General features: G+C 40.3%; 1 protein-coding gene across 1 annotated transcript in view; it reads left to right on the top strand.

Annotated features, from left to right (window-relative positions):
* Positions 1-498: 498 nt before the first annotated feature.
* The window catches only part of dtnbp1b (dystrobrevin binding protein 1b), a gene marked incomplete at its 3' end in the record, with an annotated part of 31004 nt that continues 6612 nt past the window's right edge, over positions 499-24890 (top strand). The window contains exons 1-2 of the mRNA XM_083926028.1: positions 499-590; positions 23513-23680. Coding sequence (XP_083782154.1) covers positions 545-590; positions 23513-23680 — 214 coding nt within the window. The 5' untranslated portion in view covers positions 499-544. The remainder of the gene's footprint in view (positions 591-23512; positions 23681-24890) is intronic.

Here is a 24890-nt window from a genome sequence, read left to right on the forward strand (position 1 = left end):
ACAGCCACACACAAAAAACTCATCTGTGCTCCTTATTTCCCATCCTCCCTACGCACACACCCCCTCTCTCCCACCCCCCTCTCTTCTTTCCTCCCTCTCTCAGCAGCAGCCAGTGGTATGCTCCACTCGTCTTCACTCCTCTCTCTCTCTCTCTCTCTCTCTCTCTCTCTCTCTCTCTCTCTCTCTCTCTCTCTCTCTCTCTCTCTCTCTCTCTCTCTGTCTCTCTCCAGTGTCATCCTCAGCGGTCTCTACACACTGGAGCTGGACACTGGTGCAGCGCTGATCCATACATACATGCACATGTGTGTTTTGTGGGTGCAGGATCAGTGTGCGAGCCGATCTGCATGAGAATGTATGCGTGAGCTTTTCCGGAGCGTCTTTTGTATGGAGGAGCATGTGTGTAGAGTGAGAGACAGCATGAGGATGCGTGGTGGGCAGGTGTTGTTGTGATCGGTGGAGTTTTTGGTATACTATCGTTGTGCTGTCTGCCTCCCCCCTCCCTCTCATTTGGTTATCTTGTGAGGGTAAAAAGCATCCTGCTGGGATGTCCACCTCGCCTGGTGCAACAGACGGGAGCCAAAGGAACTCTTGTAAGTGACTTCTTTTCTTCTTTTGTAATCGGGAGTGGTGGTCTCTGTGTGTGTGTGTGTGTGTGTGTGTGTGTGTGTGTGTTTCAGCGTGTTTGAAAGCAACGTCCTTTTATGTCTAATCATATAGAAGGCCTTGTTTTTAAAGGAGGCAATTTAACAACAAATGCATTTTTTTACTGTAGGGGAATAATACAGTAAGGGAAGATAATATCTACAGTACTTAAGGTAAAGAAGTATAATGCATACTTGTATATGTTTATATGTTGGAAAGAGAGGTCAGGGAGGTGTATAATGTGGGAGTGTGTGGGAGCATGCTAGAATGTGTTTACATATTCCCTGGAGCGCCTCCAGCTGTCGATCTATTGGAAGGGAGCTGTGCATCGATTGACAACCAGGCCAGCTGTATCTTTTCAATAAGTGGAAAAGACCAGATGACTGGCTGATGTTATTCACTCCTGTCAAATTGATGAGCGTTTAATTGTTATCCTGGAAAGACAGTGAGCACGGTCTGCGTTTGCTTTAACCATAACTGAAAACAGAAACAGTGTTATGGTAGGGTAGGATTTAGCCCTACGTCTTTTATTTCAATGTTTCTGTTTAGCTAAACTCATAATTGAATAACAATAAACTGCTGTACTGGCTGTCATTGTAAATGTGTTTGAATCTGCTGTATGTGTGCACTGTGTCTGTAGCAGTAACTTTGCAGGGCAGTGCAGGGGTTGCGGCTGTAACATTGTAGTGTGGAGTGTATTAGCTATTCAGTAGGCGAATGTGTGTGGGACTGCTCTGCAGTTTTAATGTTTGACTCCATTCTGGCCTCAAGCCACAGGCGCACGCACACACACACACACACACACACACACACACACACACACACACACACACACACACACACACACACACACACACACACACACACACACACACACACACACACACACACACACAAAGTCAAAGGATTGCTGTACTGTAAGTGGGTGATTGATAAAATGATGTGACTCATTTTGACTCATCTGAGAGCTCAGTGGGAACATACACAAAGAAAATATCTCTCTCTCACTCACACACACACATCCATATACATCCACACACACGAACATACACACACTGCTTTGACTGAGGCAAAGATCACATCTGGGAAATGGGTCTTCTTTTATTGCTTTCATTATTATTGCACCCCCCTCCTCCCTTCTCACTTTCATTTCCAGGCTCCCCCCTGTTATTTTCAGGATTTTATTTACTGCCCAACCTTGCATAAAACCTGCCTGGAAACCTTTGTGTGTCTGGGTGATGAGTTAATGATCACACACCGACGCACCCACCCACAGTAGATATACCTATTGTGTGTATTTATGACTGTGGGATTTTTGAAAAGAATTACATCATTGAGTGATCAGTTATTTGTCTGAGTACTACCTTATTGTTGTATAACTCCTGTTTAGCTGTCACATGTTTAGCTCTAGTCCTTGGCTGCTTTGCTTTGCACTTGACCAGTTTGTTCCTTGTCAAGACACATCCATCACATTACCTTCTTATAGAGCAGTGCCTTCAAGTGGAAATATCAAGTGGCCGCAGGCAACGATTACTGATTTGCTAACCGTAATGTTACATAACCAAATGCAGCATCTGAGCAAACAAGTCAATAGTCTGAGCTATACAGCAGCTTTTAAGAAAGGGAAATGGAGACGAATAGCTGAAGATTGAACAAATGAAGAAAGGAATGCTTTTATCCAGCAGGGGAACATTTATCATAATTCTATTGTATGAGTTGTGATTAGTACTTTGGTGTCATTATCAAAGGGACATGCTGAAACAATGCTAGATCAGCAAGAACAATTTATGATATATACTCATTAAAACACCAAATACGAGGTTTCAGTGCTTTGGTTTTGCTGATTAGAAATGGCAGCAAATCACATTGTAAGTACATAATGCTAGACCAATTGATACGAAAATAGAGCATAATTAAGGACTATTTATGGACTTGTGTTAAAAGCCCTTTATTCCCGTCATGTTTTTAGATAAGACAATCAGTAGCATTTTTTAATCTCCGTTCCAGCAGCTTGACTCGGTGTGCAGTTATCACAGTGTAATGCTGGCGCAGAGCTCTATTGCCCTGTTAGTTTGTGTCCTCTATAAAGGACCAACAGCAGGCACCTGCCACTGAGATGGAAGTGCTGTGTCATCACTTGCGCCAAATGATGGCTTGCTTCACCTCTCCTCTCCTCTTTGCTCTCAACCATCTCTCCTCTTGCTTTATGTCCCCGCCTTTCTCTCCTTTTGCACCTGGTTTGCTGTACACATCTGCTCTCTTTGCTGGGGCCTCATTTGTCTCCTCTCCTCTATATCTAACAGGCACTGCTCATCTCTTCTCCTCCTCGTTCTCTCTTCTCTGCTCTCCTCCTGACTGGTTTATCTGGGTTCACATGAAACTTTAATTACATGTAAATCAAAGCGCTGCAGATGTGATTAGTCTTTTGTGCTGCTTTAATGAGTGGGGTCTGGACTATTGAAATAGCTGGCTCCTGCACTGTCTCTGATGGCTAAAGCCACGGGCAAACTCAACTTTTCATGCTGCCAGAAGCAGCCCTTTTTTGTGGTTAAATTTGTCTTGCAGTTCTAGTCACAGCATAAAAATCTGTATGAATATTCAATTCTATTCATGAAACAGTATTTAATGGGGCTTAAAGGGCTTATTACAGCAAGATCAACTTAAAGTATATACGTAGGCTAATTTTCATGTTGTGTTTGGCTGACATTTTTAAAATGTTAATTAGCATGAAGTTGAGTGAGATGTGATTTAGCAGGAGGCAGTTTTTTTTTTTTATTCACAGTAACACAGTGTGCTGCCACGTGATAATGTTTGAATCCTGAATATGTTTTTGCATACTCACTTGCTTTTATTTGTGCATGCATCCATTTCTCCACGCACGCAAAATGCAGTTAGTTTGCTAATGAGCATATTCAAACATCCCTGAGACAGCATGTAAACACAGACGGTGTCTACGAAGAGTGTGCGGACGTGTCTTAATTTGTCTGTTAAATTTCAAGAAGGTCACGCTCTTTTTGAAGCCACCCAAGGAGGTTGAGACTGGGATTTATTGCACTAATTGTTTGTCTTTTAAAGATGGATTTTGTTCAAGAGATGAAAGAATTTGTGCTGTGAAAGAGTGAAGTCAAGAACAGAGCCCAGCTTGATGTTCATAAGACATAATAATCACATTTTGACTTGTATTGTAATTCAATCTGCGGGGCTTAAATATAAAATGTAAATATTCAATATGAAACTGTTACATAACTGATGCATGTGTGCAGTTGCATGTGTCATGTCTTATTTCATGCAAATGGCCACAAATATTGTGGACTTCAGGTGCACACACAGGACACACACAAGTGCATGAACCATGACTACAATGCTTTTCCATGCATTGATAATGTTTATAATAGTCCATTTATCTATCCATCCATTCTCTTTTACCCACTTATCCTTCAGGAATATCTGCCGTGGGTCACAAATTTGCAGATTTGGAAAAATGACCCATTATCTCTTCAGTCATTTCTCCCACCCTGCTTATTGTCCTTTCCTCACCTTCTCACTTTTTCTCTAACCACTTTTTTTATTTCAACTCTGTGTTGCAAGCAGTGTCCACTTGGTTTTACAGGTTTTGTTGGTAACCCCTGAGTATTCTGCCTCTCTCTGTCAACCCTCATATTGTTTACGCAACTGCACTACTGCCAGGGTTTCCCAGCAATCTTTACACTCAGATCGTCCTTGCACAGTTAGATTAGGAGGAACAGTCTCACAGCAAAGACACTTTGGGGATTCAGCTTGTTACAAAGAGTGCCACAAAAGGAGAAAGAGAGTGCAGACAAAAGGAGGAAGAGGAGTGCTAAAAGACTAAAGAGGGGGGAGAGACACAGGATGTGGTTAGTTGGAAGAAAGAAGTAAAAAAGGAGATGAACAATGAACAGGAAAAGCGGATGACAGAGCTAAGAAAAGACAGCAAAGGAAGAAGAGAGCGATGCAGCAGAGGAGGGGGTAAAATTGAGAAGGCAAAGATACCAGGTGGAGGATGAAGGAGAGTGGGTGAGAGAATGAAAATGAGAGTGACTCGTGAATAACGGAAAGAGAATATTGGTAAAGAGGATGAATTAAAAGACTGAGCCCAGCCAAAAAGCAGAATACAGATAATGAAAAAGAATAATAAAAAGGCATAGGAGAGTAAGACAGGCCTCCCCACTATCTGGAGTCTGCTAATTGGTGGTGGTGGTGTGCAGAAGTTGCACAGAGATCACACACTGCAGGAATGGAGAATATCTGGAGGAAGTTCTTTTTTAAAATGTATGACAGTGGAAACTAAAGTTTGTTGTATCAACAACACTATATATAGAAAGGGATGCAGTTACATATAATCTGAAGACGGATAACGCTTTTTACATGTACACAACAAATTGATGATGTGAGCTTGACCTATAACAGGAAATCCTGCAACTATTTCAACTGACCATTATCTTCCAATCGTAGCTTAGCAACCATACAGTAACTAAGCTGTGAAAGCTGCAGGCCTGTGAAACGTGAGAATGTACAGCTTGCCAAAGTATTTTAGCAAGATACTACGCATGTAGCCATCAAGTTCATATTTACGACACCCTTTTCACGTTTTTTGTTTAAATTTAAATCAGTAGGAAATATTAAGAAGTTCATCAGATTTCAAATCAATTAGCTGCAGTTAATAAATTCTGCCATTATTTGCCATTTCAGATGGTGAACTGGCTAATGAGAAGCCTGCTTTTGTCTGCCATTGTCTGAAATAAAAAAATCCTTTGTTTGAAAAGTGAAGAATGAAAAGTGGTAAATCTGCCACTATCATCGATGCATCAATTAATATCACCATAACGGTGAATAACCTTTTTCTTTCCAGTATCACAGCCACAAATAAGCTCCCAATGCTCATCCTGCTGAGAAATCATGCTCTGAGCTGTGCGAAATGACAAAGGAATAAATACTTACACTTTACACACAAAGTTATGGCAGTTGTTGTAGAGTGGTGAAGTAAGAGTGAGAGGAATGAATCTGAATTTAAGTCTGTCAGCTGATTTCAAACACCCCCTTATATGTGCCTTGGGATGATGTAAAACTGGAGGACCAAGATGACAGTCTTAAATTGTAAAGGCGTAAAAAAAAATACACTCGCAAATGCATGTACAGCACACACACACACACACACACACACACACACACACACACACACACACACACACACACACAGATGAAAAAAGGACCACCTTGCAGTCCCATACTGACATCTATTGAAATGCATAATCTATTTTCTATTTGGAAAAAGAAGCTGATAACAGTCAGTGTTTTTGTCTCAAATCCTGGTCACAGATGGTTTAGAAATTGCATTCTCCATCCCTGTGTGGTGTACCCCAGTAGGTGGGTTATCGCTTTTATATCAGTCCTCTCCTCCCACTCCTCTGGGAAATGGAGAAAAAAGTAATGGTATGGTCAGACAGCCAGAGAGTTGCTCTAATTGATTCCATGGTTGAACAGACAATATTTACAGACTTGGACTGAGAGGGAGGCTGTTACAGTGTTTATACTGTCAGGTCCTTTGAGTTTAATGCATTTGCATTCTCTTGCATTTGTCTTTCTGTCACCTTCATTCTTCTGCAAGTAGTTGTATTTCTGCACTGTAAAGTGAGTTCTTCTAGGCTCGTCTACATACTGAGACTATCAGTGCTCTTGTGCATGCTGCTCAGGCTCCTATAGCCTTTATTCCAAGGCTCTCTTCTGCCTGCAATCTCCCTCTGCCCTTCAACCCCCCTGCATGCTGCCTTATGTAAGGGTAAATAACTCTGGTCAGCCAGAGATGGATAAACCCCTCAAGGACCTCTCATTTGAACTGGGGTCATAGAACACATCTTTTTGCTCCTCTCTCTCCATATTTCTGTCCCTGTGACTCTGTACCTTACTCTGACGAAAAGAAACCGTTAGACAACGTGTACATCTGTGTGAGTGAGGGAATGTGTCTGCATGTTATTTATATACATGAGGATATCGTGAAAATGTGGCTGGTCTTGGTTCTTTGCCTGTATTGTGTATTCACAGATTTGTAAGTGTGTGTGTGTGGGTGCGAAACAACAAAACAAAAAGAGACAGCAAGACACGGTGCTGTGGGGGAGGGAAGGCTTTCCCGCTGTGTGCCAGGTGACTGTGTGTGGCCCAACTGTAAGTCCAATACAACAAAAACAACAGATGGATCTACAATACAGCATAGTCGCTGGGCTACTAATAAAGTGTTTAATCCCAAGGTGTAATGATTTAGCTAAAACCTACTTGCCTTGAGTATAGAAAACACTACCCTACATGGACTGTTAAAATATTTAAAAGATTGTTTATTGTGTATTGAAGTATAAAAATTTCCCCCTCAATAAAGAGGAAGGACTTACGTTAGTCTTTGTCCATACTTTATGTTTAAAATATGTATATTCCATACTGAATAATAATGTATCACCCCCTTCACAGGATCTAACTGTAAATCAGTAATATGCAATTCTTTATAAGATTGGGTTGTTGCTACATTGTTTTTTAACTGTGCAAAATGTGTGATGAAAAAATTGCTTTTGATTTAGAAGTGAGGATGTACCTGATATGGAGCCATAAGGGCACAGGCATAAATATCTGACAGCAGTGGTTTGCAGTAGTTTAATGCCCCAGGACATACAGTACCAAGTAGGACCGAGGACAATAGAGAAAGAAAGACAAATGGTGAAATGATGCAGGGAAGATGAGATAATATGAAACAAAGGAGTACAGTATGGAGTAACTCATGCCTGGGCGGGGGGGGGGGGGGGTGTATGTGCGATCTTGCCTCATCTCTGTGCAAATTCTCTTTGCAACATTATCTCCCCTACCCAAGATCAGGGCTTCTCACATCCATGCTGAGGCTAAGAAGAGGGCACACTGTGACTGCAGATAAAGGAGGGGGTGAAAGAGAGAAGAGCAACAAAAGAGCGATATGAGGAGAATATGTGAGGAATACACAGTGACAGAGAAGAGAAGTGGAGCTTGGCAAAATAAAGAGATGTTGCTGATAGCTTTTGATATATCTGTCAGGGTCTAACAAAAAACACCCTTGAAATATTTAACGGAAGACTTCAGCGCAGATGAGAAGAACAAGCTCTCTGCCCGATAGTTCACCCAGAGAGCTGAAAGTGTTGCGCGTACAGAGAAAGAATCATCTTGACAGTACCCCTCCTTCCTAGTTTCACATCATAACACTTTAAAATCGATAACTGATAAATGACAGTACCACTGTTTAAAGAATAACAGTCCTTCAGGTTGAGCAAGAAGTGTTTTGTGTAGAAACATTGTCCTTTCACCTTTGCTTATGGGCCTATTGCTTACATGGCCATTTTGCAGTGACATCTGAATGTCATTGAAATGGAAAATTGCAGTGAAGTGCACAAAAGCTGCACATCCAAATGTTCTCTACTGTACGACCAGAGTATAGCACTTAACCATGCCCACCTCAGTTTGGAGAGCAACAGAACACCACTATCTGATGTCTTTATCTCATAAATCCTCCACAGCATGTTATTGTTTATTGTTGCAACTATGGCTGGATATCGCCCCTGATTCAATTCAATATAAAGAGATACTCCAGGTTAGGGGGTTTCCTTGTACAGTATACAGCATACTTGTACAAGGAATGCTCTAACCTGGTGCATTATTAAAAATATTAATGTTTTCATTAAGAATGGACCCTAAAGCATTTATGTATGTTTCATTTAACATGAACACATTTCAATAATCAACACAAGTGCAACAGACTATATTCTTTATAGTGAGTATTGAAGGACATTTTTATTCATATATATTGAGATCAGAGGCCGAGGAACCGACAAGCTAGCCATAGTTTATACCAATGGATTCCTTAGGACTTCTGGTTTAATATGATACCAAGACGATCTCTTTTTTCATTATGAATCATTATTGGATCATTCAAATAATATCAGTTTTAACTGGAAAAAAATCAATCAATCATTCTAAACCCATCCCTGATTGCTCTTCCTGTTGTACCAGATAGTTTGCTCAGAATTTACTTGATGGTGTGGAGGAAGTTTTTCAATTTCAGCCATATGGTGAACATCCTGACAGCAGTGTAAAGCAGCTAAAAAGAAGCTTGAATTATACAGCGTGACTACAGTAACGTCTTCAACAGACACTGAAGGAGGTGCAAGATTAGACGCCTGTCTGCATTCACTCACATTTTAAAATTATGTAATAGAGTGGATTTATCAAGGTCATGGACTACAAGTCGGAGGAATACATAGAATACGAGTTGTAACCACTTTCCTGCTGCATCACTTACGCACACACACACACACACACACACACACACAGAGAATATCTCATGTCTCCTGTTAACTCGGTCACCACAGGATGACAGTAGGCCAGCTCTTAGGGACATCAAGGAATTACATGTATAGATTCATACATTTGTTACAGTATCCCAGTTAGCTACCTCTTAACCAAAGTCTATAAACACCACCTCCTGTAGCTGGAAGCGTCTCTATTGTTGCTGAGCCGTGCAAGCAGGAAACAAGGTTGCTAAATAAAGGCAAAAGCATGTGTCCAAGAATGAGACACAATCGGATGCTTTCCTGTGAGAGCAGAGTAATCATGAAGAGTAGAATTCTACAATAAGATGCCTGAGAAATAAAAGGTGATTTATTGAGTTAACTAATATCAGTAATTCTTAAAAGCTAAAGGAAGAAGAAAGGTATATAATGGATAGTAAACTAAACTTTAAGTTGAGAAAATGAGTGTCGAAAACTAAATCCCTCCATTTTGCACACACTATCTTTTTGAGACTCCTTTGACTCTATTTTGAGTCTCCTCTTTTTTGGAAATAGTCTAAAAATTCAAAAGTGAACATGTCAAACCCAAAATAATAGTCTTTAGCTCAGAAATGAATATTTAAGATGTTCACAGACAGTTTATCAGTTCAAAGAAATATGATGCTTTGTGGGTTGTGGGCCAAAATGACTACAAATGACTTCAATAGATACAGATGGCTTTGACGGTAGCAACCATGGGTTTAACGCACATATAACTGCAGGTAAATCAGATCTATCTGTAGTTTCTTGACATGCTTGTTTTCTCCTCCATCTAACTGCAAAAGTTTTCAAATATGACTGTATAGCAGCCCATAGTATATAAAGAACTGTCACACACAAACAGAAGCAACATACTGTAACTTCAGATTACAGCATTCATTTTTACCCATCCTCATTTCAGATGATCCCAGGAAAATGCATTTGTCGCCAACCAGCCTACCGGACTAGATTAACTTTTAATAATAAAACAACCATCTTGCACATATGCCCGAACACCTGCCTGAGATTTTAACTCCAGCAAGACAACTCTCATGTAAACTAATCTATCATTTATTAGCTTCCCTAAATGAAGAGATATCCAATACTTGTAAACCCATTCTGGCTGTCGCTCTAACATGAATGCTGATGAAACATGTGTGTGCCTGTTATGCATGGTGTGGTTACTGTACCATGTATAGAAACAGAATTTCTTAGCTGAGAGAGACTCAAAACTTATCTTCTTCGGTTGAGGAAGGTTGCTAGCTGCAGCTGTAGACATTTGTTTAAAGATGGGAAACATTTAACTTCGTCAAGTTTATTAAAATATGGATTGGCTTCACTTAAGACTTTGCACAGCTCTTTCCAAGAAGATTTTATCCATTTCGATGCTTTGTCGTCACACAAAAGACAGACGCTTCACTTCACCGATGCTGTGTTTCGTGCTGTCTTTTCTTTGCTTTTGTAGTCCAATAGTGCTCCACCGTCTCTCACTTGATTGTTACACACATTAACACGGTTAAACAACTCCTAGATAGGTATGTGAATCAAGTTCCAGTTGAGAACTGGTTCCAAATGGTCCAGTCCATCATATGCATCCGAGCTTATCAATTCCTCTTCTTGACAGTTGCACAAAAAAATATCATCAAACTCAAGAGCCTACACTGCTGGAAACGTGCAACAAGTAGGAAGAAAGAAGAAGAAACAATCCAAAAAGTTAAACTGTTAAGTATAATTAATAATAGTAAAGTTACTGAGAAATACTGCAGTAATGGTGACTTGTTTACTTCCTGTACTTCCCCTGATTCATGTATAGGGTATAGCAACAAGGGGATATGCAAGGCCCCCCCAAACCCAATCTTCAGCACTGCAGAGCTCAGTTATTATTTATCACACACGGCATACTGTATACAGATACCTTGTGTTCTACTCTTGTCAGTGTTGAAGCAAGGGAGCTGAGTTTTTACAGTGTTTCAAGTTCAAGTTTTTGCTCACAGCTTCAGATGCATGTCAGCCCACGTCTCTCTAGCCTGAATCTCTCTCTTCACTTTCCTCTGCTAAGTAAAGTACAAAGAAATATATAGAAAAGAGTGAATAGGTCATTCTTGAGAGGCGTCTTCGCTGAGGACTTTAGTGGGTTTTGCTGATGTAAGGCTGTATGTGTTGCGGTAGGGAGAAAAGAGGAGATTCCTGCATAATGCATCAAAATCTGTGTGAATGTTCCAGAAATCTCACACATTTATATCCCCGAAAATAAAGGTAGTGCATGCTCGTCTCAAATACATGTGCATATTGGATGTGAATCTACATGCATGCAGCTTCCCATTTGCAAACCTCATGTTCACTTACAAGTCATCGACATATTTTTGAGGAAGCTAACCATTTTATAAACCATGCAACAGTCATATTCTGTTGCCTTTGCCTGTCCAGAATATGCCTGCTGCTCAGGTTAGATTGTACAAAACACCTGAGGGCATGTGTGTACCCTGGTTTCCTTTTTTCTGACTGTTTTTGTTGTTTTTTTCAGTCACTGGAGCCTTCTAGAGATTTTCCCTGTCTCCGTGTTGTGAGGATCAGAATGGCCAGGTTTCCTTATTTAGAGTATAGCAGGCAGTCATTATTGCATTACCCACCATTAAGCAAGACCTAACCTATATAAATCTCCCTTCAATGCAAGCAATTAACCTGTTAGAAAATGCCTCACTTTTTCTTCTCCCCCTCCTTCACCTCCTCATTCGGCCTCTATTAACAGTTCACAGAGTTTTTGGTGATGTAAGCGTTTTTAACTGTCTCCTGAGGAGCAGGGTCATTTTTTAAATCTATTTCCAGCTATACAGCATGACATGTCTGTACTATATGTGCATATGAGAAAAGCCTTCGTGGTGATAAGAAACTGTATCCGCCATAGTTGAATTCCTCGTTCTCAGGTGCTTGAGTCCATTGGCTGAATGCTAATTTATTTGGCAGCCCAACGATTCTTTTTCTCCCATATTTATCTCTGAGCACAGGGAAGAGTATGGGAAATGTAATTTTTCATTATTTGTTAAGACACATTTAATCCCTGTTTGAAAGGATGGGTTAAGCAGCATTTGAATGGCAAATGAGCAGCAACTGGAACTGCAAAATTTTGATTAGCCCAAGAATTCAATTTCCACATATTAGGTAACATAATTTATCACCCATGCCTCAAACATTAGTAACAGTGGGTTTCTCAATAGAAAACTGCGGCATGTTCAGTGTCCTATGAATGTGCAGCCAGAAGCAGTCAGCTGCGATGGCATCAGTGAACATGAACAGGGTTCACGTGGGTAGGGCATTTTGTTGGCAAGCGAGAAAGACGTTTTTTAACAGGTTGTGTAAGGTGGGCAGGTTGACAGGGTTGTGAAGATCTGGGAGACCTCTGACATGTAGACCTCCCCTTTCCACCTCGCTCTCCTTGATGGATGGACCCTCTATTTGACAATGTTCTGTCAGCTGCTGTCAGATAAAACAACCTACTCTCTATCTTTCTGTCTGTCTCAGTTACCAGTTATCACACACGGAACCATATTAGACATGAGCGTTATGTTGAATAATTTGCATGTGACTTAAGATCACATCTTCTAAAGTGAGTGTTTACTTAAATTTCATAATTGTGACCATTCAGTGATTCATAATTAATTATTATATGTCATAGGGCTGTGTTTTGGCAATACGATTTTATGATATTGGAGGTTTTTTTTTTCTTCCAAATATTATTTCTTTGGCAGTTTTCAAGCCTTTTTATTACAGAGGACAGGTATGAAATGGGGTGAGAGAGAGTGGGAGACATGCAGCAAAGGGCCGCAGGTCAGAATCAAACCTGCGGCCGCTGCCTCAAGGACCTTCAGCCTCTTTACATGGGGTGATTGCTCTAACCACTGTGCCACCAGCTGCCTCGATACCGGAGTTTTGATTCAATTTACGCGATACTCTAAGTAAGGCAATATATCACGCTTTTAGGAAAACTTCCATCGTATAAACAACACACCATCATATGCGTAAAAATATGTCATAAATCTTTGCATGTTAACTGTTACTTAAATATTGTGTTTGAGAATTGATTCAGTATCACAAAGCATGCTATCGCGACACTCAATTGTATTGTTATTTTCTTATGCCTTATGCCTGAAGGGATGGTTCTGCTTTTTTGTATTACCTACAAGATATGACCGTCAGCACACCACCAGTTTGAATAAGCAGACTGACATAGAAGCTGCCGTGGATGGTGGCAGCAGCAAAACGTACTTTAGTCACCTTACTTTCATGTAGATATACCTGTAATGTATATTCTTCGATTGTCATACGAATTCATTTGTTGACATTCGTTCAACCATAGGAGTTTTGGTGTGCATATGCACTGATATTTTACATTTGAGGAAGACTTGACTTAAGAACCACTTCCTAAACTTAAACGTTCCACCATCAGTCTCTGTTGCACTGTTGCAAATTCACAAAACTCTTACACAGTAGCTCCCTCTATGTTGTTTTGGTTGTAAAAAGCCAACGACCGCTTACTGCGAATAATCCAATGTGGCTTTTTGTCAAACATAATACAGAATATTCTTTTTTTCCTTCCTTGTGTTAATGTATATTCATATCACCAGCTAATATTTTCAAGACCTTTATCTCCTCTGCCCCTGACCTTTCTAGCCATCTGACCCCTGCTGGTGTAAATGTATTTCTCCCAGTCTGTTGTGTGACTGCATGCTGCAACATACACATGTACTGGACGCTTGAATATACACATTTAAAAAGGCCAGATGCCTTGCAGCATTTGAAATTGTTTGGGGTAAATATCAGCTGGCAGTGAGAGTGCATTTGCTCACATTCCCCCCCATCGCCTCTGAGTTTAGGCCTTTCTACCCACAATATTTAGATTTTGAACTCAATTCACTTCAGAGCAAAACATGCAGGCAGACAAGACCACACATCCCAGAACTGCTGCTTACTGTGTGCCTCTGTAGCAACGAGACAGTTTTATATCTCAGATCATTTAAAATTCAGTGTCTTCTGCTTCAATTCAAAATGCGATTAGGATGCGGTCATGTGTTATTATGTAACTTGCTGTTTGGTAAGGTATGTTTGTTATACATCTTTGTGAGAGCATCTACATTTACAACATTTACACCAGTGAATTTTTTATTTTTTTTTATTTTTGGTCAGATTACATTTCCTTTATCACCTTATTTATTTGCAAACCCATTAGGCCCAAACAGCTGATGTTGCTGGTGCTTTGAATACTTTAGAGTACTTTTGAATGCTCTGTTAGTAACCTGGGCTTTATCCAATCTGGCTTTAATCTCTTTAGATGATACATACTGAGTCTGCATTTACTGTAAATCCCCCACAGAGCAGTCACTGTAAAATTGACAGATTCTCCCCAGTATTCAAGGATCAGCAACATAAGAGCTGAGGAGAGGCCAGGGCAATATAGATGACCACAAATATTTGATCACTGGGCTAATAAATGAGGGACTGTTATGGTAGTGAGAACTTAACATTTATAGAAATTAAGTTATTCACTACTAGTAGCATTCATTTAACTGATTTTCAGTATAAATGCTAACACGTAAGGACATTTCAGAAGGACATTTTCCTTCACCCCCTCACATCTAATTACATTCCTAATCCCACTGTACAGCCTTCTACTGTAGATGGCTGTGCTTCTCGCTGACACCTCTGATTTGCTGCCTCCTCCATTCTATTAATGTGTGTGCGTTTCGACACACGTTTCAGTCTGTCTAAGCAATATGTCCTTCTGTCCTCCTGATCTTTTTGTGTGACTAATTGACAGTGAACTAGGTAAAAAACAGTGGCAGCTTTTTGTTTTGGCACAATCAGTCAAAAAGAATGAATTCACATAATTCAGGGCCGTGTAATGGGCTATTTCATTTCGCATGGGGTCTCTGAAGCTGTATGACATCTTTGACATATAATAGGTCATAATTTGTAATGACAAATGATCTATAATCCCGTGCTGCGCAGACTGTGGATGACTTAGCAGGAAGAAACCTTTTCACTTAGCTTTTCCATTCCATGTTGGTGTACAGTTTGTTTGCAAAAACTGCTTTAATGTGTTTTCACTCCCACTCAAATTAGATGATGGTTACTGACAGAAAAGAAAGAGAGAGAAATCTTGATGTGTGCGGTCATGAACCATGTGGATTGGGCAAATACAGTACATATTTAACAAGCTCCTGACTGTTTCCCACAGCTTTATCTTCAAAACACAATTACAAGCATAAAGATTGTTCATGTTTGAAGTATAACTACACATCACCATGCACTTAACACCAACATAACTCACGATTACGATAGGAGGATGTATGACTCAATATTTCACGATCCATCACATAGATAAGCAGCAGTCACAGTAAATGTAAATTCTACATGTTACTGCAGCATTGTTAGTATTTGATTGTATTTATATTCTTTCAACCAGGCCTCTCATTAGATATCCATCATTGACTGCGGCATCACTACAAACACTCATTTGATTACAGACCAGTGAAAGATAGTTTCTTCATGCTTGCCAGCTGTGAATGCTTAGCACATAAAGTAGTGATTGTACACCACTACAATGCCAAATAAGTAGGCATTAATCAACTTGCTCTGCTTGAAATGTCTGTCCTGCAGTCTTGTCGCTGACACCTGGAAATAAGTTAAAATAAAATAAAAATAATAATTAAAAAGACCTAACTAGATATATTGCAAGTTGTAGTAGAAAGCTTTTCTAGGTATTTTATTTTAGGTTTTGTGTTTACATTTTTGTTTGACATCACACTTGCAGCTAACAAGTACCCACTCTTAGTTTGCATACAACACTTTGAATAAAGATGCTACAAGTATACTGTAAGGTGTCTGTATATATCAGATCTTTATTGCAAATAACTGATGTCTCTTTATACAATTCACTGCTCATAATATATCCTCAAAATACTGAATCTGAAGATGAAAAAACAAGGAAATCAATTGCCCTTTGTTGTTGTGAGGTCAAGGAAGACATGAAGGGAACTCAAATTGTGTGGTAAACTGTTTGACATGCACACTGCGTGTAGTACACAGTGTCGTTTACTCGGAAACACAGCCCTCTACTGTATCTTAAATTCTGCAGTCTTAAACAAAACTGACAAAGTATTGCAAAAGCAACAATAATGTATGTACATAATGAGATTGAATGTTGATATTTTGTCAGAACAGCCACACATATCAAGCCGTTTTCCCTGAGCGATAATACGATGGCAGGCGCATAATTCTTGTCTTTTCTTGGTCCAGAGCTGCCTCCAGTTACCAGAAATGGCTCATTTAATTCACACATGGTTTCAGTCTGTAATGTGAATTTTATGAGAAAGTTCACATAGGTTTCTTGTTTCTATGTAAATTAGAACAAAGTAAAGCCTGCAGCTACAGTGGCACATTCTGAATTGCATATTGTGCAGAAAGTCACTGTAGGTTTTGATCTTGAAAATGTCAACAAAGAGAGAAAAAATTGTAGTCGCAGTTTCAATCGTGGATCTGGCAAGACTTCTAAAGAAAAGCAACCTATACTAAGTATAACACTGAAATGCTGTAAGGCTGTCAGAGGTTAGCAATTAGATTTTAGCCAAGACTGCTAATACATACAGTAAATTAATGGTTTTGTCTTTCAGGAGCTAAATATATATCCAGATGACAGCATGTTATTTAAACCAGAAACAAAACAGTACGTAAGGCCAAACACACTATTCCAGCTTCACAGGCATATGGGTGACTGTGTGAGTGCATAAACCCAGCAGCTGATGGTTTACTGCTTGAAAAGACTGGACAGAAACCCCATGAAGCCGCCACTGCTGTTCAACAGACAGAGTGACAACAGACAGGTTTTATTGACAGAAAAGTGGAGATGGACCGTGAAAAAAGGGACAGCAGTAACCACTAGGTGTATTTGGGGGCTTGAGCTGTGAATGTGTATTGTTTGTGGCATGTGTGTGTTCCTAAACCACAGAGCGTGAGGATGAGGATGCTCGCTTTGATGATGAGTGTGAAGGCATTGTAAGGCCAGGAGGGTGCATGTGTATGAATGTCGAGAAGCTATAGGCACATTTACTTTAGACCATCTGCAGCCAGTCAAAGTATTTAGAGGTTAGTACTCAGGTATACAGATAAATGACTGGATGGCTCAATCTAGATAATACACCATTATATATATATACGTATATATATTATAATACTTCATCCACAGTAATGACTCACCCTTCTGTTATTGTGTGTAAGTTCCCCTCGTCACCTGTGCATGCCTGTTAACCCAGTCCCTCTGGAAAACACAATTTCTATATCATTCACCTTTTGTCACTTAACATGCAAGTAATTTTGATGTGCAACAAAGAGAAAGGAGTGATAATGTGTGTGTTTTATTTACAGCATGGGGGCTGCCTATGGCGGAAACCTGAGTAGTTGAGAGACATAGCGAGGCGGACAGAATCTAAAAATACCCCGGCTGAGTGAGCAGGGCTTAAGAAGAAGAAGCAGTGGCTGTCTCCGCTGTCAGAGCTGCCTCTTGGTCTTCAGGCTGCACACTGTTGTCTCACATTAGGCCTTTCTAAGCAAACAGAAAAGAATCCATCTGAGACCAGACAGCTAATTTAAAGTGACGGGTAGAACAAGGAGGGATTTTGTATCAGATATTGAACGTTTGATCTGTTTGGTGAGTCAGTATGATATAGAGTGTATGAAACAGCTTTAATGAGATCGTGGATGGATTGTTTGAGCGTTAATCAAAATGAGGGGGGATAATTAGAGCTCTTGAGAAATGAGTGTCAGAGTTTCATATTCAGACCTTCAGACATCACATAACCATACTGCATTTCACAGGGTTTTTTTTAAATGTTGTGACATCTTCGCTGTGACTTCAAGGTCACGCCCTGTGGCCATGTCCTGTTGCTCTTGACATCTCTGTCTCAAAGAATATCACATGGATGAAAACATTTGAGCCCAACCAATATGGGATTTTGCAAGACCAATAGTGATTTTAGAGGGGAAATTATATATATAGCCACCAATAAAGTCAATTTTGGAGCTGGAATGAGTTGTGCACTGATTCTGCAACAATTCCACAACAATGTAACTATGCAAAGGTACTCGGAAGGTTGCTTTCCCAAACAAATAACTATTGAATAAGAATATTTAAAATAAATATACATTATACATACAATGTCTGACATTGTTAACCAATTCTAGAAATGAAGAAAACAAAACAAAAAGCTAAATAGTACTGTATGTCCAGTATCAGTGAAGTGCTGACCATTTAAACAAAGAAATGTGTAATGACACTATTGTTAAATCACCCTGAGCATCATTTTCTGCATTATATGTTCTGTAAATACATTAATATTGGCACATATTAGACCTACAAAGATACCAATAGCTACCATATTTTTATGATAGACCTTTATCGGTCGATAAAATAAATATATATACCCTCAACACATCCTGCATCTCAGCACCCATCCCTCTTTCTATCTCTCTGTGTGTATGTCTCTGTCTTTGTAGCCCACCTACACAAACAGGACCATTATATGTCTAATACTGTCTGCACATACAGGCACACAAAAACTGGCTCTAGTCCTGGGCGCATTAAAGGCACACAGACCACTGACACTTTAATCCGACAGTCCATTCGTTTGTCCACCGAGGCTTCAAACGTAACCTTCCCTCCATTGGCAATCCTCCTCCGGCAGCACCTGCTATGTGAAGTACACTATAAAAGCGTAAACGACTGTGGGCCGGCTCAGCGGTGACTTGAATTGGCTGTTGATGACTCCTAAAGAGACATATCTCCATTTGAAAGGGGGGCTGTTAGTGTTACTTGTTACTTACGGTCACTAAAATGGAGTCTGTTAGTGCTCTTAGTCAATATTCCTTATACCTAAGATAAATTACTCAACAAAATTCTGAAAGAGCTCTAATTGAGATTAGGGTTTCAAAAACCCTACTGAAGAAGAGTCTCGGATGTCCTTGACAGAAAAAAAAAAAAGGTTCCTGCTCCAAGTGAACCCAAATTAGCATTTCCTGTATAAAGCGCTTGTGGTCCAAGCTTGTATGACGCACACTTCAACCTAAAAAAAAGTTATTGCTCAGTGAGCCAGGCAATTAGAAAATGACTCCATTCACTCAAATCTGAAGCTTGAGTTTAATCCTAAAGATTTGAATTGCCCCTAATGGTGTGTTTTCTCTACTGTTTAGCTGTGGTTCTTAGCTACTTAAAGGGCAAAGCTAGTGAGGTTTGGTGTCTGTGCATCTATATATGTACTCGCGTTTACATGATGTATAAAAGATTCACAGTTCTGCTTCAGATCAAACTCACACACTTACACACAGACGAGAGGCGTGTTTATTATGTTTTATAAGTGAGTAAGTAGTAAATGGTTCTCTGCGAAAATGCACACACAGGTGGATGAGCTCTTACACGTAAAACGTAATTAAAGCGAACACACATGCACAGTGACAAACATACACACACACACACACACACCAGACTCTTTCCTGTGGCTTCTGCTTCCTGGATTGGTAGAGCACATACCAGACGCCTTTCTGCCGCTGAAAACAGATATGAGTGTGATTACATTAAAAGTCTCATTTCATATCGATCCATCTGCACAAATAGGCATCTGAACAAACAGAAACACGATTATGTAATGTTAGTTGTTTTTGTTTTTTTATTGTGTTTTCACAATCAGTGGGTCAAACAGTGAAGAAGTGAGAAGAAGAGCAGCTTTGTGAGTACGTACACGGTGTGTGCTGTGGCTCGCTGAGCTTCCGAGAAAAAGAAACAGCCTGTGAGGGGACAGAGGGGACTTTTTTTTCTTCTGTATGATGATTGAAGGAACAGACCCACAAAGTAACACAGGGAGTACAAATTCAGGTAGTACACAAGAATTTTCACTTGATACATTTATTGGTAAAAGATTTTCAGTTGAAAATATTATATCTTGTTTTCATTTTGAAAGCAAAACTGCGACAAGACATTCAATGCTAGAGACTTTGTGAGCTTCATTCATGCATTGATTTTGTCTTTTTCTCATGAAGGAAATTCATCTTTGTGTAAATCTCAGAAGAGGTGGTTCCGTTTCTGAGTGTAGCAGCTATTTCACACATGCACCAAAACATTTGTCCTTGTAATTGAATGAAATGATGTCACTTCATCTGCTGTGACTAACATAATGCAATTGCCTTAGCTCCTATGAATCACCACCAGATGTGTACATCTGTGAGCGCTCATTCACCATTGTACATGTGAATACACAAGTATGTATTAGACTGTTTTGTGAGGCTGTGTGAGCATTTGTGTTGACTTAGAGCCTTTACTACTCTATCTGTGCATTTACATGAATCTGCAGGTCTGTCTGTACAACTGTATGTGCAGTACAGCCCAGAAAGGATGGAATTTGTCAGACTTAATCCTGCGGGCTAAATACTGTATGATCGAGAGCTAAAAAATCGCCCCCGTAGCTACAGTAACATGCGTATCAGGAGAAGGTGGTGAAGAAAATACCAAGAGAAGGGAGGGGGAGGAAGGAGAGATTACAAATACAAACAAATATTTCTGTGTGAAAACTTTCATGTAAGTGCAATAAAATACATCGCCATTTCACATATCGGGGAACGGTCTGTGAGAGCAGTGTGGAGGCAATCCCAGCATTCAGCATTTCGACAGCTCCTTTTTAAAAACTGATTGTATGTAGATTTTATGGACAAAACAAGAGCATGTTTATTTATAGGTTCATTGAGACTGACTGACAGACAAACAGACAGACACACACAAACACACACACACACACACACACACACACACACACACACACACACACACACACGCGCACACACACACACACACACACACACACACACACACACACACACACTCAGTAGGTACATAGTTGGTCTTAATAGACAGCTCAGGCTAATAATGGATTGAGAATTAGATTAGAGGCAAAGAGATCAAAAGACAGGATATAGCGCCATCTTTAATGACGTCTGTCCGCAAGCCCTAATTTTAACTAAATGCACTGCCCTCTATCTCACTCACTCCCTTCCTATCCTCTGTTACTAACCCCACACAATGCTTGACAATCTGAACAAAGCTTCCCCCAGGCCCCTAATCTAATAGAGCAGTCCCTACAAGACATCCACATGCACGAGCGCGCACACACCACCAACAGAAAGGGTAGGACTGTGTCTAGAGGGAAGGATGAAGGAGTGATGGAGAAAAAAAGACGGGTAGTCAGATAAAGGAGATAAATTGGACACTGAGTGAGGAATGACATAGAGAGCTTTTCTTTTCCAAGTCTCCGAGGGCTGTTGGTGTTGTGTTCATCATGATGGAGCTCTGGTGGGACCGCATTGTTCCCTTCTTTGTGTTTGTCTGTGTCCATCTGCTGTGAGCCCCTTCAGGGGACCCAGTCTATTTTATGTGGTCTGTGTGTGGGTGCCCACTCTGATCCTGCAGTACAGTTGAAGCACTCCTGAAGCAGCGTATTGATTTTTGGGGGCTGGTGTACACAAAGGAAAGGCAGAGACTGGTGTACAAGCAGCTCAGTATGACCTGTGATGTAAATGCAAATAGTCATAATCAGGTAATGTTCAAATCCCCACCAGACGACTGACCTCTGTTCACGTGGCTCTGTCCTCTGTCAGTCTGCGTCTTTGGCTGTTTCACTAATAACACTGCGTACCTTCACAAGCTGTACACTGACATGTCACTGTTTTGTTATTCTGGGTTGCTATGCTTTCACAATTTGTTTTTATTACCAAGTGAGGAAATGCAATACATTTTTTTAACTTTTATTACTGCAGCCAGATTCAGGCAAGAAAGGGTTCAAGATAGGTCTTCCAGAGGAGGATACAATAACAGAGAAGTTGTAAAAAGACATTTTAAAAACATTCTGCGTTCATTTTCTTGAGGACAGTTGATGTTGAATAGATATAATGAATAGAAGTCAATTCATATTTATATTCATATTCATACTCATTCATATTCTTTGCCCATATTAATCCAGGATTGAAGATATGGGACATTTCAGATATTTTATATACAGTGGGCCGGCTCTTGCCACAGTTGATAATCTTATATATACAACCACTCATTTTATATAATGCTGCCATCAATGAGAGGGAGTCAAGTGAACTAAAGAGACAGCCTGTCTGAGGCTGCAACCATTCGCAAACACACTCACACAGACATAATATTTCTCTATCCGCAGGGTAATTCTTACTATCACCTTGTCTCTTGAATTTGCTCCTCCCACTTCTTAGGGCGTCTGTCCATAGATCGAGGGACCCTTGTTCTGACATCTCTGTATTTAATATGTGTACAGCTCCTGTTTGTATGCATGTGTATTTCGGACCTGTGTAATGTGTATAATAATACATAGATTATCAATCCCCTCTTGGATTAATAAAGTATTTCTTCTTACACACACACACACACACACACGCACACACTCACACACACACACACATACACATACACACACACCCCTTCAACTGCAAGGACAGGGCTAAATGCACTGCAAACCACAGTCTAACCCAATCCTGCGTAGACCAATCAGAATTCAATAAATACCCTGTCAAGGCCAGTCACATTAAAGAATCCCTGTTCAGCATGTTAAATCATCCCCATACTTTTATATGTTATCAATTTTGCAAAATAATTGCATGTTTTAGACAATACATGGCCTTTTAACTATGCAAAGTATCTAACAGACCCTTTTAGCCTAATGACTAATGTCTGTCAAACTCAGTGACTAAGTAATAACTAGATAACCTTGTAATCTTTAAATTCAGGAAACAAACAAACAGCCAACTTAGCAAATGCTTTCAATTCAATTGTTTTCCTAGACAGCAGAGATCCATTTTCATCACCAAACTCTGCTTTAATGCCACAGCGTGACAGTGGGTTCAGACAGCAGGAGACGTGGTTCACTGAAGTGCGTGCAACAGAGGGGGTTTGCATGCCTGAGACTTCAGTGAGTGCAGCCCCTACCATGCAAATCACAGGAGGCAGGAGTACTGCGTCCCAGAGAGTAGGGTGAATCGCAGAATATGTGAACGCTGTGGAGCAATGAGCTCTACACCGTTCTGCTTCAGTAGATATTGAGTTTGGCTGCTTTCTGCCATAGCACTCATTAATTTAAGATGAAAGAGTTTGGGTCAGAGAAGTTTGGAGGTGGTGAATTCCCCTTCCTGTTTGTCAGTAAAACAGAAAATCCTTAATAGGTTGCCATTAAATACATGGGACAGCACCTAGACCTTAAGCCAAGTAAAACTTGACTCTACATTGGTGGTTATTAAGGTTATAGATACCTGTATTAAACATTTGCAATATTTAGACATGATGAACAATCTTAAGGATATGTTTGTAAGTATTACTAATTTCCGATGGAGGTTTGCACTCTTGATGTGCCTTTGAGTTTTCCATGTTTTTGTCTTATGTCCAGCACCTAACCCAGTATGCAATCTTTCTTTCTCTCTGTTTTTCCCAGTGGAGCTAGACGCAGAGCACGCACAGAGAGTCCTTGGGGCAGAACAGGGAGGGGCCCTAACTCCCCAGGTCAAGCTGAAAGAGAGGCAGAAGTTCTTTGAGGAGGCCTTCCAACAAGACATGGAGCAGTACCTGTCCACCGGCTACCTGCAGATCGCCGAGAGAAGAGGTCAGAAGTTCTTCAAATACCATACAGTAGTCATGCTCTTTGATCATAGTTAAACAGATTGATTGATTCCGGTCTGAGGAAGCAAAGGGAAAAAGGAAAAACGTTGAGATTTAGGCTGTGGTGTCTGTTTCTTATTCAAGTGTGAATGCAAAGCCATCCAGCATTCAAATGAATTAATTCCGCAGTTCTGATACCATCAGCTGAAACCTTCACACTTTAACTGCATATCACAAGATTGAGCCATAATAGCTTTCTGGAGCGAGGCTCCACACTCTGAGTGTCTGTCGCTAAACACACACGTAGCACCATTACTTGAAAATGAAAAATGCCACCACGCCATATAAATGAAGTCTTCCACTGGGATTGTAATAGAATCCTGTTTACCCGATGTATTACCACCAAACTCCTGGGATAAAACACCCAAAGGATATTCTGAAATGAGGGACTGCATAAGATATGTACCCTGCACTCAAAGATGTATGGGCTTCACTGGCCCAGAGTTTGCAATGTGATGTTTCTTCTTCTTTTACTCATCTATCATGCTCCCTTAATCCTCTGGAAAAGGCATATTACAGAGGATTGTGGATCAGTAAGGAAGGAGGAGAGATGGACCAAATGGAAAGAGACTTAAGGAGAGGGAGAGATGGTCTTCACTGTCACTCAAAACTTCTTTTTTTTAAGTTAGTGCTGTGTTTTTCATAATCTCTGTTGCAAAAACTTTCAATAAAGCCAGGTTTGAGAGGCAGTGAGTGTAATAGCCACAGCTCATTAGCTCATAGTCAGACTCTCATGTCACCGATATTCCTTCCACGTAAAAAGATAGAGATGTTTACATTTAGGCTTCACACTTCAAATGATGTGATTCACAGTACAAAGGCAAGCATGTGCACTGCCCAACAAGAATCTACAACAAACCAAGTCAGCCAGTCATAATTGCTATATAACAATATCTGTAATTTGAGGCTCACATTACAACTCTGGTGAAACACATCTGAAAATAAGGCTGTGGTTTGTGAGCTCAGTAACACAGCACACTGTGACTCATTATCCCTCGCACAGCTACAAACCCCTTCAGTAGAGCAAAGATACAGCTGGAGACAAGAGGGGATAGTGATACAGAGAAAAATCTGAAAGGAAAAGAGAGGAAGGACTGCATATGTCACAAGGCACTGAAATAGTCTTAAGGGTCTTAGAAACACACACACACACG

The sequence above is a fragment of the Echiichthys vipera genome, assembly GCF_963691815.1.
Source record: "Echiichthys vipera genome assembly, chromosome: 13".
Classification (NCBI taxonomy): domain Eukaryota; kingdom Metazoa; phylum Chordata; class Actinopteri; order Perciformes; family Trachinidae; genus Echiichthys; species Echiichthys vipera.